Raw genomic sequence first — 15421 nt, 5'->3', positions numbered from 1 at the left:
AACATATATATGCATAATTTTTCAAATTAGAGGAGGTCTAAATGCCGTTGGAGATGGCCTAATATAAAAATAAACATATATATGCATAATTTTTCAAATTAGAGGAGGTGTAAATGCAATTATGCAAACATGGAGGATGCACGTTTTTAAATTATCTGGTTTCCCGTAGAGAACCCCCTTCAATTTCAAAATTGCATCTTCTTCCTCAAATTACAGAAAGGCCCTCATAAATTATAGAATTTAAAAACAGTCCCCTCTACTCTGTTTTAGTGCGTCGCAGCAACCCCGCGCAAACAAAACAAAAACTATCACCACCGCTCCCGCAAACGACGTCGTTTTGCCTCAACACACTGTTCGGTGTCAGAGCCCATGAGTGCCGCACTCAAATCCTTCACTAAAACTACTTCCCCACTATCTCTGCATTTACCCACTGCAACTTTGCTCCAGACGACGTCGTATTGAACCACACTCTTCTTCCTTCAATTCGAAACCCTACTTTTTTCAATTGCTCCATTTTCTCTCACCTTTAATCGATTCCTTCAATGCCGGAAACGGCGCCGTCACTTTCAATACTGTCTCCTCTGTTTTTGAGCCTTCCGCAGTAAGACATTTTTCAACTTTCCTCTTTAATTGATTACTGAATCCGCAAAAATCTCGTGCGTGTAATTGATTTTTTTTCTTTTGATTTGAATTGATTGATCCCTTCAATTGCGGAGTTCAAACCGCGAATATTGCTTCTGGTTCCCCACTTTAAACCCCCTTTTTCTTTGCCTTTGATTAAAGCCTACATGTGAGTTACATTTGATTTGTGTTGATCTAAAAAAAACCGATCTTGGACTCAGTTAGGTTTTTTGGTGAATGGGTTTTGAGTCGAATAAGCAGGGGATGGAATTTGCAGCTAGTTCAAAACCCCTAAAACCCTCTTCGATTATTTCCGATAGAGTTTCGAAATTTGCGAAAGTCTCTAGATTTAGGTCCATCGGTGTCTTTAATACATCTGAAGATCTAGACGGGGGTAGTTCGCCTTCGTTAGACGAAGAAGTCGGCAGCTCGAACGATGATTTCGTGTTTTGTGCCTCGAAAGTTCGTTCGAAGCCCACTGAGGTAGAGAACAACGGCAATGTGGAGATTTTGAAATTGTTCGATGCTCTTTTGGCGTTGAAATTAGCGTATATGAAGCTGCAAGAAGCTCACATTCCGTACGATCCCGAGAAAATCAGAGCTGCTGATGAAGAGGTAGTCTCTTCGATCGAGACTCTCTGCTCGATTAAGAAGGCTTATAAGGAGAATCTATTGAAGGAAGATAATACAGTTTCTGCATGTTCGGCGCTTTTGCTCGCTGAAATCCATGTTAAAGAGAAGGCTCTAGAGAAGTTGAAGTCTCGTGCCAAGAATAAGGGCAAAGAGGTGGCTGTTTTACGGAGAGAGCTTCAAGAGTTGGAAACAAGGAACAACGGGATAGCCGAAGAGATTAATAAACGAGAAAAGGAATCTTTCAAGGGTTTGAATCATTATTCGTTTGAAAATATTGTGAAGGCGGTTGGAAAAGCTATTCACGATTTTGCTAAGCCGTTAATCGCCTTAATGAAACATTCGGAGTGGGATCTTGACAAGGCCGCTAGTGCAATACAGCCGTCCGTTGTGTACACGAAGAGGTCCCACAAGAAATACGCGTTCGAAGCTTATGTTGCTCGAAGGATGTTTCACGGGTTTTCGCAAAACCAGCCCTGTTTCGAGGAGAACGTAATGAAATTGGACGACCCTATAGCTGCTTTGATGGAATACCCGCAGTCGAGTTTCGCCGAGTTTTGCAGAGATAAATATCTGTTGGTAGTTCATCGTGATATGGAAGTGTCATTTTTCGGTAATTTGGACCACAGGAGTTTTGTGGCCAATGGGATTCATCCACACACCCCGTTTTACCGTGCGTTTGTACGAATGGCGAGATTCGTGTGGTATTTGCAAGGATTTAGTGCTTTTATTGAGCCTAGAGCTGAAATTTTTGGTGTCAAGGAAGGAAGTGATTTCTCGAATTTCTATATGGAAATTCCAAAGGAGCTCGAGGAATATAAATCTCTTGTGGGAGAAAGATACAAAGTCGAGTTTATGGTCATGCCCGGTTTTAAGATAGGGGAGACTTTAATCAAGTCGCAAGTGTACGTCTCTAATGGAGGATTTTCAAATGGTACGGCTAATTAGGACGAGCGGTTCCGTTTATATGTAAATGGAAAATCGTTGTGCTCTTTCGGTGTTTTCATTTGGCGCAATCCTAATCGAGCAGGTACTTCAATTGTAACATTGCTTCATAAATATATATATATATATTTATATATATTGTCCAATGTTTTTTACTCTATTTTCGGAGTATCGGTTCAGTTTATGTATAGCATATATATGTATTGTGTACTAATTAGGGACCTACGAGTAGAATGTATGTAAATACCCGAGAAAAAAATTAGTCTTTTTAACAAATATTTGGAATCATAAACTTCAATTACATTTCTTTCAGCTACTATTCATGAATTACATAGCATTTGCTCTGCATGTATGTAGTTTATTATTCCATTGAACGCATAATCATTAAAAAAAAAAAAAAAAAGGAAAAAAACCGAGTTGTCATATAAAGCAGCTCTACCTGAGGAGTCCTTTACGTGGCGTTTCGTCATAATTCTCACTTGCATTAAAAAACAAATCTTGGCACAGCTCACCGTAAAAACGGCCCACCAAATCAGCAAAAACGGGACTCTTGAGATTCTTCCAGTAGTAAAGAAGCTCTTCAACGTCAACCAAATCGCCCATCTTCCCTTCTTCAACAACCATCTCTATCAAGTGCTTCTCGAAGCTCCTGCACGCACCCGCCACGTCATCCTCCTCCTCCTCCTCGTTGTCCGGAGCTTCCTTCCTACTAGTGGGCCCCACGCCCAGTCTTATGTACGCTGGCGTGATGGGCGAAGGGTACGGTTCTCTGTGGTAAGGCGCGTCGGAGAAACTCTTGAGCTCCGAAACCCTGTCCGTCTGATCTCTGTTCCGTCTCAGTGAATGAAGGACCGACAGGATTTTCGGGAAACGGCCCTCGTAGGCGGTGTTGTTGGCTGCCGCGGCGGAGGCGGCAGTGGTGCTGGTTTTCCGGGCTCTAGGTTTCCGGTGACCGTTGTGCAGAGATTTCACAAAGACGGGTTTGTGGAGCCTGAATCTGAAGAGGTGTAGTATTTTCTTGCATGGTTTGTAAACGTTGCGTTTGAAGGACGATAAAGCCATCATCATATCTTTCGATAATTACACACACACACACACACACAGTAGTTGGCTGTTTTGTTTTTGCAGTTTCTGTTATTTAAAGGGGTTTGAGTAAAAAGGGTTTTGTGTGGAATTCACGTTTGAATAGTGATGGTCTCTCATTAGGGAAAGTGGTGTACCATACATACGAAATTGTTTTCAATTGTCTCGAATGAAATGTTTATTATGTTAGTTGCCTAGCACTTACAAAGTCCTCTCTTGGTATAAAGTGTTGGTTATTATTCTATGGCATCCCACTACACCTGATTATTTATACCGGGAGGTTTTGAATCGTAGATCTACATATAATCACACACACGCACACACACACATCCATGTGTATATGTGCTTAGTGAGTAGTTATTTAATCAAATGTATGGTTCAAATCCATCCGGAGTAAATAACCAGGTACCCAACTTGAATTATTGTAAATTATCTTATATCAACATATTTTTACTTCATAAACTTATCATGTATTAGATTTTTAGCATTCTACTTGCCATTATTTTTTTTTTCTTTTCTTGATTAGTGAAAATATTGGGCTTAAGACTGTTGGAGTATAAATGAAACTAGGCCCATGAGGACGAAATGATTTTATTTTTATGAGAAAGCCATATAATTAGCGGCCATTCAAGAATCAAGATCCTTTAAATAGATGACTCGTTAACTCATCACTATAAATAGGAAGCTCATTCATTACATATAGGGCAAGTGATTTTGTTCATTTGAGGAGCTTCCTACTCTCCTTATAATTATCGGTCACCGACTTGGTTGTTGTTAGGGCAATAGCTGGGACAACCCATGACGAGTCTCATAGTGTCTGCACTGTTTTGTAGGTTGACGCGTAGATTTGCACCAAGTGTTTGGATTTGTATTAGGCGTCATTCTCTTATTGCCGGACACGTGGCGAATAGCCCCTACATCTTCGTATTGTTTGAATTTGGAGCCGTGCACTGTTGAACTTGTTTATGAGCAACTCATGAGACTTGCATAGTTATAAATTGGGTAAAGTTCATTTTGTACCCTCTGGATTATGGGGTGTGTCGAATACAAACCCCTGAATTAAGAAACATATCAAATTTCCCGCTACGTTTTCTGGTCAAACTTAAAAGAATGTAATGACAGGCTCTTTTGGCTTGCAAGTGAGCTACCAAACAAAATATCGCCTCTTTTGGCAGGCTCGAGCTCGAGCTCGTGTCTATTTTGTCGAGCTTGGTTTGTTCTTTTTTTGCTCGAACTCGAGCTCATGCCATTTTGTCGAGCTCGAGACGAGCCCATTTTGTTTGGTTTTTTTTTTTAAATATCTATTTAATTATTATTATTAAAAATTATTTTAAAACAAAATTACAAAATAAACAATAAATTGTAATTATATATATATATTTTTAATATTTATATTTATATTTTATTTATTTCTATAACATTTTATATTATTATACATTATTAAATAAAAAATAATATATGTAAAATAAAAAAAAATAATAATAAGGCTCGCGAGCCGGCTTGTGAGCTCACGAACAACTAAAAAGTGGCTCGAGCTCGAAAAACTCGAGTCCGAGTTCGAGCTTTTTTCGAGCCGGCTCATCGAGCTCACCAGTCGGCTTGACTCGTTTACCGCCCCTAGATCAGACCCTATCAATTTCACAATACGTGTCAATGATATATTATGATAGACAATGTATGATCAATTCAATCAAATTTATCAATCTCGTAAACATTACCGGTAATTAGTATTAGTAGAGCTAGCTACTAAGGATCCTACTAAGGACCATATAGGCTTGAGATTAATTGAGAATCGACGGTTAACCGTTCCACCTAGCTCCGTCAATTCATAGCCTTGGAATGCTCATAATTTGTGCAACAGTTCACAAACTGATGCACGCGAAATGTAGCCCACATTAGACTAATTATGTGACGAGATGAAAATAGACATCTCCCTATGGGGCACAATAGCCAATAATCTTACTAATATCTTGGCGGGGTTATATTCATTAAACTATTATAGCCATTAAATCTATTTTTTTTAGAGGTGAATTTAATCACCAGATAGTTGATATGTATTTTTTTTTTTATATATATATAGAAAGACATTTTATTGCATATCTTAGTTTATCAATGTATACCATAAATCGTTACATGCGATTTCTATAGTATAAGAATGCAACACATATATGCATCGTTTGGTTGGGAATATTAAGTATTAACTATTATTAACTAAACGGGTAAATTACGACCACCTCTGGGATATGATAAAATTACGAAAATTCCTCTCTTATTTGGGTAATTACAATAGCCTCCCTTAACTATAAATTTTCTTACATGTCCACCCTTGCGGTTTCAAATTTAGTGGAATCTTCTTGATTATATGGAATATTATTACTTTTGTACCCGTTTTATCCCATTCGAGCTCCACATTTTGAAGCAAGATGATCATAAGATGTGTTTTTTGGTTTGTATATATCAGATTGTGGTGCATCAGTAACTTTATGTTTACACAAAACGAGTACAAACTATATCAGATTGAATTTGACACCATAAGGATGGATGTGTAAGATGATACATAGTTGAAGGGTAGATGTAATTATCCAAACAAGAGGAGGGTTTTTCGTAATTTAACCATACATCATGGGATGGTTGTAATTTACCATTAACTAAATAATTAGACTTTGTTTAATGTTTGATATCCCAATAACTTGTCCGGCGACCCGTAAATACTATGCTGAAATTGGATGTTTTAGTTATGAATGCAATTAATTAATTAATTAATAAATCACAAAAATGAGGTAGCACGCGACTAATTAATTGAAACAACTTTATTTAAACAGTTGAACAAAATCGTGCATGGCGTCCATCATTTCTGGAGCACGGAATTTTGGGAAAAACAGCTATGCATAGACATATTTGCCTTTTCTTTTGTAGCTATTAAATCATACTCCATTATTACTTCTTCTCAATCATTGCACACAAGGAATGCTTTATCACTTATGAAGATCATCTAAAAGGACTTGAGAATAATTTTAATTTATTACACTGATTTCTAATATGATTTTCGCAATGTTCGAAACACGGAAATTGTATTTCTAATCTGGTTTTGACAATATTCGAAACACGAAAATTGTAGTTCTTTGAATCACTTTTCTAATCCAAATTGATTCGCTAAATATATTGGATGCCTATAGCATAGTTATGTATGAATAAATTACGTTTTGAATTTTAGATAAGGGTAAATTCCACTTTCCCGTCCTTTACTTTGACTCGATATTATTTTACCATCTTCTACTCGCGATTGCATCGATTTGCCCACCTGTACTTGGAAAATTATTTCAATTGGCCCTCGCCGTCAAACCTTTGAGCTTAACACCGTTTGGTCTAAGGTCTGAAAATTACAAAAAAAGCCAATGCTTTCAATTTAAATAATTATACAAAAAAAAAAAAATATTTGTGATTGTTGTCGTGGACTATGCTTTCTCGTTGTCTTAATTTTTTTTTAATAATTATTTAAACTGGGAGGGGTGGCATTTTTGTAATTTGACGGCACAGACTAAATGGTGTTAAGGTCAAATGTCTGATAACTAAAAACGAGGGCTACATTGTAACAATTTTTCAAGTACAGAGAAGCAAATCGATGCAATCGAAAGTAAAAAGGGGTAAAGTAATATTGAGCCAAAGTGCAATGGAGAAAAATTGAATTTGCGAGTACGGTTTATTGATTCATTCATAAATCATATCTTATTCATCTAAAATAAAACTACATATTTTATGTTTTGAATTTTGCGAAATTCAGCATAAAAAAATGGACAAACTCTAATTTATAATCAAAACTGTATTTTAAAACTTAAAAAACATTTATCACATCTCATCTAAAAAACTAACAAAAAATTACATATGAAAAACATAAATAAAAAAATGTATCCTCAACTCTCAATTATCCAAACCATATTAGTCGGTGGACCTCAAATTCTTAATTCATACATATATAAAATAAAAATGATTATATAAAAAAGATAAAAAGTTTTATAAAATAATACATGGGACTTTGATTTTTTTTTCTCTCTTGCCTAGGGCCCCTTATTAGTTAGGATCAACTCTCCAATCATAATTATAAAAAAAATTGACTGCTACAATAAAAAAAATATCTTTACTAAAAACCAAACAAACATTAATTTTCTTTTTCAAATTCTTCTTATAAAATACATTTTTGCGACAACTTCAAACATAATTTGACTGTTACAGTATATTTTGTCAAATTATTCGCTCAAAACATATTTTACTAAAATAAAATAAAAAAACAACTCCCTTCGGTATGTATTTCATTAGAAATGTAAGGTACCTCTATATATATTTATGAATATATGATGAAATTAAATAAACATTCCATAAACTTTAGGGAAGAGTTTGTCACAATTACTTTATTTACACTCAATTGACCCAAAAATAAAATTATTTCCTCTCTTTCCTTGTGATGATATATAATTGAAAATGTATATACATAAACCCCATGGCCCACAAAGTAATTTATTATTATATAAAGAAGAAAAGTGGAATGGAGAAATTGTTGGTTGTTTGTTTGTGTGGTATATAAAGGCAGGGCAGCAGCAAATCTGGGCTGTTGCTTCCACTTGATTTCATGCATGCCAGTGTTTCCCATCACGGCGGCCCCACCACCATTCAATTATTACTTTTATACAAAACTAGGATTAAACACATCATTTTGATTCTCTTTCTATTTCACTAAATCTCTATTTTTTTTTCTTTTTTTCATAACAAAATTACAAATCTTGTTTGACAAAATTATATATAATTTAATACTTGGTTAGTCCAATAATTTTAAGACCGTCCCGGAAAATTTGAGAAAAATAAATTGTAACTTGCACTAAATTGCGAAATCTCTCGTCCTCAGAAGCCTCATCCCTGGTGCCGACAAGGAAATAATCCTTATTGGAGTTGAAATTCTAACACTCCGGCTGCCACGATTCGATCCTAAGACCTTGCACCAACTCACCGTTCCGGAACAAGTTGAGTTGTACCCATGCGTGCAAATAAATTGTTACTTTATTCTATTAAAACCATTGTATATGGAACCTTCTAGTCAAACCAATGTTTACGGACGAACTTCACACGCTTGTATTATATCACACATGTATAAATTTGGTAAATTGTATTTTTAGTCATGGATGTTCTTATATTTAGGGATTTAGTCCTTACAAAATCTTAGCATTTTTTTGTCATATTTCACTAGTGTTTTGAATTTTACCCAATTTTTTTTTTTAATGATTTAGCTAACAAACTCGCCGACATTTATCTATGGTGAAACTTAAAAATTATATATAAATGCTTTTGATCTAACTTGGTTTACACATTCGTCCACTTACATAATGAAAAATTTGCAGTGCCGTGGATGTAGAATTTATAGTTTCTAGGTGTCCAAGTAAATTCCGTCAAATTTATTTGCCACCTCATAAAATTAAAAACCAAAAAAAAAAAAACACGCGAAATAGGACCAAAAATACTATATTTGCAAAGTTAGTGTGTGTAAAATGTGAAACATGACAAGTAAGAGGACTAAATGTCTAAATAGGCCAAACATAAAGGACCAAAAGCATAATTTTCTCTATAACCAAATGCATATGTTTGTAATTTTGTGTAAAGCAAAACCTGTCCTATATAAATATAGGTACATATATCAACCAATCTCTTGAATATATCATTCTTAAGCATATATATACATAATAAAATTCCCAAAAAAAAAAAAAAAAATCTTGAAATAGATCAATCAAATGGGAAATCACAAGTTCAGATTGTCAGATATGATGCCGAATGCCTGGTTTTACAAGCTGAGAGATATGAGCATCAAATCAAGAAGCATCAACAACAATCCCTATCCAACAAAATCCTCGTACCGAATCACCGACACGAACCCTAACAATAAAACCTTCGACAAATCTCCCCGAAAATCTTCCTCCAAGAAAAAATCCAAGCGCAAAACCGTCTACATGCCGTCTCCGAAGAAACAACCGCAATTCATCAACAACCCTTCCGTGTTATTTCCCGGGCCCGACCGCAATTTTCCCGTCTGGCTTAAGCCCGGAACGGTACTCGATCATCATCAAGAGCGTTTCCGGGAAGACGACGAATCCGATTCATTAGATGCTGCCACGTGTAATGATTCTTGCTGTACTTGCAAACTAGTAATTGCCACTACTTCTTCCGAAGCTGACGACGATGACGAAGACGATGGTGGTGACATCATCATCGACGTCAGCGGCAACAACCGTCCAACAATAGACAACCTCATGAACGGATTCGAAGAATTCAACGAACTCCCTCCGATTCGCACCAAGCCGGCCGCGAAGCCAGCACTACCTTCTTCGGAAAATGACAAAAACGCCCCTCGGGCCAAGAAGAGCAAGAAAATTGCGGCCCGTAAATCGGTTTCGCGGGCCAGTGGAGTGAAGATACGGGCCAATGGGCCTAGAGTAGCTTCGAACGGTAGCAGAAGAAAACCAACTAGCGTGAAATTAAGTGGCGATCGTGATTATGATTACGATTATGAAGACGAGGAGAAGAAGAAAAAGAAGGGTTTGTCGTTTTATTCGGAGAGTTTCGCTATTGTGAAGGCATCTTTCGACCCGGAAAAAGATTTCCGGGAATCTATGATGGAAATGATTGTGGAGAATAATATTAGGGCATCCAAGGAATTGGAACATCTTCTTGCTTGTTATCTTTCCTTGAATTCCTACCAGTACCATGATCTTATTGTTAAGGCATTTGAGCAAATTTGGTTTAATATGCCTCAACTCGAAATTAATTAATTAATTAGTTCTACATAAATATATATTCATCTTTTTTTTTTTTTCTTTCTAGTTTATGATAAATGTATTTATGTAATATTTGGAAATATATATTAATTGTAGCTTCTTAGTAGAACTAAAGAGGGCTTTAATTAGTTAACTCCACATTTCATGTGTTCTTTCTTGATTTTTTTTACATGTTATATATAAAATTTTGTAATTGATTTTTGGTAATTATGAAAAAAATAAATTGGAATTGTGTCTGTATTTGGAAGTGCTCGTTGTTAACCACAAATTTTTGAGTCTGTACAATATAAATACGAACACGCACTTAACACGTAAACAAATAATTCATTTTGTCAAAGAAAGATTTGATTTGCTCTATTTTTGTCGGACACGATGAAGTAGTAAAGCACAAAAAGGTTAAGAAGACTATTGTAAAATTAAATTGAATTAAAAAAGGTCAAATAGTAAAATAAAGATTTGAGAGGTTTGAGGTTGAAACTCACTAGAAATATAGTTGAAGGTGTTTATGTTTATTCGATTCAGAAACAAGTTTTTAAGCACTTGAATCGATCTAAAAGAAAAGAATTAATAGAATTTCAAAAAGGGAATTGCTTTTTGCGGTTTGAAAATTGCTATTCGCGGTTTATAACAAAACACTCAAAAAAAAAAAAAAACACTTTATTTCACTAAAATCCCAAAAGTTCCCAAAAAAATCCAAAAATCCCTCCAAAATACGTAAAAGCCCAACTTGGGCGCCCATTAATGCAGTGCAAGCATTCGAACATTTTTTAGCGAAAAAAAAAGCCCTACAAATCGATTTGTAGGGCTTTTTAACATGAAATTTGTTCCGTAATCGACCTACCTAATGCATATTACACATAAAAGGGTCGAAATTACATCGAAAAATCGAAGCCCAACCCTTCTTCAAGCTTGATTTCGAATTTTCGATTTTTTTTTTTGTGGCTACTTGCAGTTTTGGGGGGTTTTTTGATATTTTTAAGAGTTTTGGGAGGTTTTGTTATAAACCGCGAATAGCAATTTTGTAATCGCAAATAGCATTTCATTTTCAAAAACCGTAATCATCTATTTTCGTTTGATTAATAAATATATTTGTTTCGTATAATTTATATTTTGCAGACACGGAAATTTGTGGTTAATAGATATCATTGTCAGAAGAAGGGAATATTATATATTGTGATGTGTAGTGTTCTATTTTGAGAAAGAATTTATTTATTACATATATATTATTCTTACTGACATGTCTGAAAAATACAGGGAGTTACAAGAAATGAAAAAGATTGACAGGTTGTTCTTGTTTGTTCTTCACCTTTATGTTTTGATCACTTTCTATTTAATTTTACCTTTCAAAAAAATTGATTTTCCAATATTCGAATAAAGCATGTCCACAATATATTTTGAAATAATGGAGGCATAACTATTTTGTAGATAAGGGCAAGGTAGGCCTAATAAGTAAAGCCACTTTTTAAGAGTTGTCCAAAGTAAAAAAAAGAAAAAAGAAAAAGAAAAGTATAATCATTCATTTGCACAGGCTTTTGCTGTTCATGCACATTTATATATATTCTTTAAATTATCTAATTATATATATATATATATATATATATATATATATATATATATATATATATATATATATATATATATATATATATATATAGTTACATAATCAAATCGACAGTTATTATTAATATTTATTAAAAATGATTACTCAATCGAATCGCCCGTCACATATTGGCTAGCTAGTTTGTGGCCAAGTTCGAGTGGGACCATCTTCGAACTTAGTCCGTGGCCGTGTCTAAATGTATATTAGGAGCTTGCTTAGCTACAATCTGTAAATAAGTTGAAAAAGTTTTCAACTGGAATCCTTAAATTGTGATTTGTCTATTTTGAAGCTGTTTGACCTAACTTATAAACTGTTAAAAATAACTTAAAAGATGTTTAAGAGATTATAATTTTTTTTTAAAGTGTTTGGAATTTTTGTCAAAAAAATTATTAAAAAGTCTAAAAATAAGTTATTGGAAAACTTATTTGCTTAAGATCTTAAAAACAATAAAAATAAATTATAAACTTATTTTCCAAATATTTCAAAAATTGATTCTAAAAATAAAAGTAACAGTTTTTTCAGCTTTTAAAACAACTTCTCAAATTTAAGAGTTTATAGACGATTTAAAATAAATTTAGTCAAACGAGCTCTAAATACGTACATTGTCGTGTGGCTTACGACATACACATTAGTTATAATTTCATACGTAAAAGAATGAGAGTTGATAGGTTGTTAGGGGACTCCTTTTCAAAACATAATCACCGATTTTAGTTATATTTTTGTTTAAATTGTGATCAATAATTTTTAATTATAAGGCCCATCCACTTATTTTGACCAAAGAAAAAAGAAGAAGAAGACAACAGAAATAGAAAAATGTCCTTTTTTATGTAAATAAATTATATAAATTAAATTGTCAATGGTCGCTAGATCGAACGTGTCACATATAATTATCCTAGTTTAGTTTACGTATCTCGTATGATTTATAAACTATTATACGAGCCCATTACACCTATATAATTGACTGCAGAATCCTTCATTAAGAAAAAAAAGGACCTGAGTTGATTTTATACAGAATAACAAGTGGGATTTCCTGTACACAAACACATAATTAGTGAATTTGTTATAAAAAAAAGCAATTATTTACCTAAAAATCGAGATAATTGTCATCCATTTGAATATTGTTATTTCCTACTTGATGAAATCCGATAAAAACGTAACAATTTGAGAGATTTTGAAATTATAGAAAATCATAAAAATTGTAGGAATTTTTTGAATTTTATTGCCAGGTAAAAAGCTTGACGACCAATTTCAATTTGGTAAAAGACCTGCCACAGCCCAACCCAGCTTCAAAATCCACTCTCAAAATCCAGCCCATTACCTAGATAACCTTTTTTTAAATAATAATAATAATAATAATAATAATAATAATAATAATAATAATAATAATAATAATAATAATAATAATAATAATAATAATAATAATAAATTGTTGTTGTTGTTGTTGTTGTTGTTGTTGTTGTTGTTGTTGTTGTTGTTGTTGTTGTTGTTGTTGTTGTTAGGGCAAATTACAACCACTTCTCTGCCCTTCATGTTTGAGTAATTACAACTACGCTCTTCAACTATAAAATTTAGTGGAATATTCGAGATTATATGGAATATTATCACTTTTGTACCCATTTTATCCCATTCGAACTCCACATTTTGAAGCAAGATGATCATAATCTGTGTTTTTTGGCTTGTGTATATATCAGACTATGATGCATCAAAAACTGTATTTTTACACAAAACGAGTACAAACTAGAGCACATTCCACGAAATCCAGATGATTATGTTGAATTTGACACCATAAGGGTGAAGGTGTAAGAAAAAAAATCATAGTTGAGGGGTAGATGCAATTATCCAAACAAGAGGAATTTGTTTGTAAATTGACCATACTTTAGGAGGTTGGTTGTAATTTACCCTTATTATTATTATTATTATTATTATTATTATTATTATTATTATTATTATTATTATTATTATTATTATTATTATTATTATTATTATTATTATTATTATTATTATTATTATTATTATTATTATTATTATTATTATTATTATTATTATTATTATTATTATTATTATTATTATTGTTAAATAGTATTTAAGAAGGCCAAGGGAGAAACGATTAGGGCTTCTGAGATAGAAAGTGATAAGATGGTTTCTCGCGGATCCAGCGGCGACGGCAGTAAAGTTTCGAAACTGCACGATAGAGATTCAGAAATCGAGAAACATCCGCCGGCGACAAAGAAGTCCAAATATCCGCCGCCGGAGACGAAGAAGTCCAAATATCCGCCGCCGGCGACAAAGAAGTCCAAATATCCGCCGCCGGCGACGAAGAAGTCCAAATATCCGCCGCCGGAGACGAAGAAGAATCCGCCGGAATTGAAGAATTTCAAATACACGGAGACGAAGAAGCGGATCAATAGGATACGCAGACAACTCCAGAAATTAGAGCTGGATTTTAAGGACAACAACCGGATCAATAAGATACACAAACAAATCAATAAATTGGAAGATAAGGATTTCTCCGAGACTTATGTACGTTCCCTTTCTCTTTTTCTTTTTATCTAATTTTATTTAGGGTAAATTACAAAACTCCCTGAACATAGGCTAAATGACGAAAACACCCCCACTTACCCGTAATAACCAAAATCGCTCTTTGATTAACTGTCGAGTTTTTAACAGAATATGTACAATCGATTATACCTTCTTTTAAATAGGTGGGAAGTAAAATAAAATATCTGAAATTGTGTAAAGTCTATTCCCTAGAATAAAAAAAAAATTTTACGAAAAGTCACACGGTAAAAGGTTTGGTGTAAGACGGAAGCAATCCTCAGTATTTTTTTGGCATTACAAATTGTTAGGGTGTTTTCGTTATTTAACATAAATTCAAGGGGTTTTTCGTTATTTACCTCTCATCTACGGTCGAGATTCCACCACCCGCAATACAACTATCATAATTTATTACTTTTAAATTATAGACTTATGTATGTCCTTTTTTTTTTCTTTTTTAATTTCTTCTAATTTCATATTTTTTATCTAATAATTTATTACGTTCAATTTTATCCTTCAAATAAAAAAAATTATTACAGACTATCATCTATGAGCGGGATTCTACCACCCACAAAAATCCCAATAATCCCAAAATAAAGCGAGATGTCAGTGAAGCTGCTAGACTAGCAATGGGTTACTTCAGTCAAACATGTGTACGTGGTTTTATTCTTTTTTCGATTGTATTTCCTTTTTTTTTTTTTTTAAATAAATTCGATTTTCTTTTTTTAGTATTTAATCTCTTGTTGTCGATTTTGTTATGTTTATAGTCCACCAGATACTATGTGGCGGACGTGATCAGAGCAACCGAATACATGTGCTCCGGTCGTGTATTGTGTTTGACGTTCACCGCCAGGCCCGCGGGTTCCCAAAATGCCCAAACTTTCAAAGCGGAGATTTACTACGGACCCGGTGCAGCTGACGTCAATTTTGTTCATCTTGTTGATACTTAGTTTTTATAGGTAAATAATAATTAAATATATATTATTTAAATTCAGTATTTGCGACGTTATTCCCGTTCATCCGAATGCATCTTAAGGCTTTGTTTGGTTCATCGATTTTAGAATGACGAAAATTAAAATGTGAAAAGCAAACGAATTTGAAAATCTCTAGTGTGTTTGGTTGGTTATGGAAAATAATTATTTTCTAGAAAGTTATTTTCTTTGATTATTGTGTTTGTTAGTTAGAAGAAAAA

General features: G+C 33.8%; 4 protein-coding genes across 5 annotated transcripts; 3 read left to right on the top strand and 1 right to left on the bottom strand.

The window, feature by feature from the left end:
- Positions 1 to 263: 263 nt before the first annotated feature.
- Positions 264 to 3468, top strand: LOC105959516 (MYB family transcription factor). The gene is made up of 2 exons (XM_012983627.2): positions 264 to 2281; positions 2704 to 3468. The coding sequence occupies exon 1, from the start codon at positions 859 to 861 to the stop codon at positions 2197 to 2199; it is 1341 nt and encodes a 446-aa protein (XP_012839081.2). The 5' UTR covers positions 264 to 858; the 3' UTR covers positions 2200 to 2281; positions 2704 to 3468.
- LOC105959524 (transcription repressor OFP17-like) lies at positions 2426 to 3264 on the bottom strand. The gene has a single exon (XM_012983640.2). The coding sequence runs from the start codon at positions 3262 to 3264 to the stop codon at positions 2632 to 2634; it is 633 nt and encodes a 210-aa protein (XP_012839094.1). The 3' UTR covers positions 2426 to 2631.
- A 5307-nt stretch (positions 3469 to 8775) lies between the features above and the next one.
- On the top strand, positions 8776 to 10232 carry OFP2 (ovate family protein 2). Its single transcript, XM_012984452.2, has one exon. The coding sequence runs from the start codon at positions 9054 to 9056 to the stop codon at positions 10086 to 10088; it is 1035 nt and encodes a 344-aa protein (XP_012839906.2). The 5' UTR covers positions 8776 to 9053; the 3' UTR covers positions 10089 to 10232.
- A 3549-nt stretch (positions 10233 to 13781) lies between these two features.
- Positions 13782 to 15362, top strand: LOC105960275 (uncharacterized). Of its 2 annotated transcripts, XM_012984444.2 has the most exons (3): positions 13782 to 14214; positions 14769 to 14882; positions 14997 to 15362. In XM_012984444.2, exons 1-3 carry the CDS (start codon positions 13831 to 13833, stop codon positions 15177 to 15179), a joined length of 681 nt encoding a protein of 226 aa, XP_012839898.1. In that variant the 5' UTR covers positions 13782 to 13830; the 3' UTR covers positions 15180 to 15362. The 2 variants fall into 2 exon arrangements, with proteins under 2 accessions (XP_012839898.1, XP_088670538.1); XM_088814412.1 differs by lacking the exon at positions 14769 to 14882.
- The last annotated feature ends 59 nt before the right edge of the window (positions 15363 to 15421 follow it).

This window comes from Erythranthe guttata, chromosome 14 (genome assembly GCF_056151865.1).
Source record: "Erythranthe guttata isolate IM_541 chromosome 14, IM_541, whole genome shotgun sequence".
Taxonomy (NCBI): domain Eukaryota; kingdom Viridiplantae; phylum Streptophyta; class Magnoliopsida; order Lamiales; family Phrymaceae; genus Erythranthe; species Erythranthe guttata.
The sequence above is the reverse complement of the archived record's forward strand: the minus strand, read 5'-3'. Positions and strand labels throughout refer to the sequence as shown.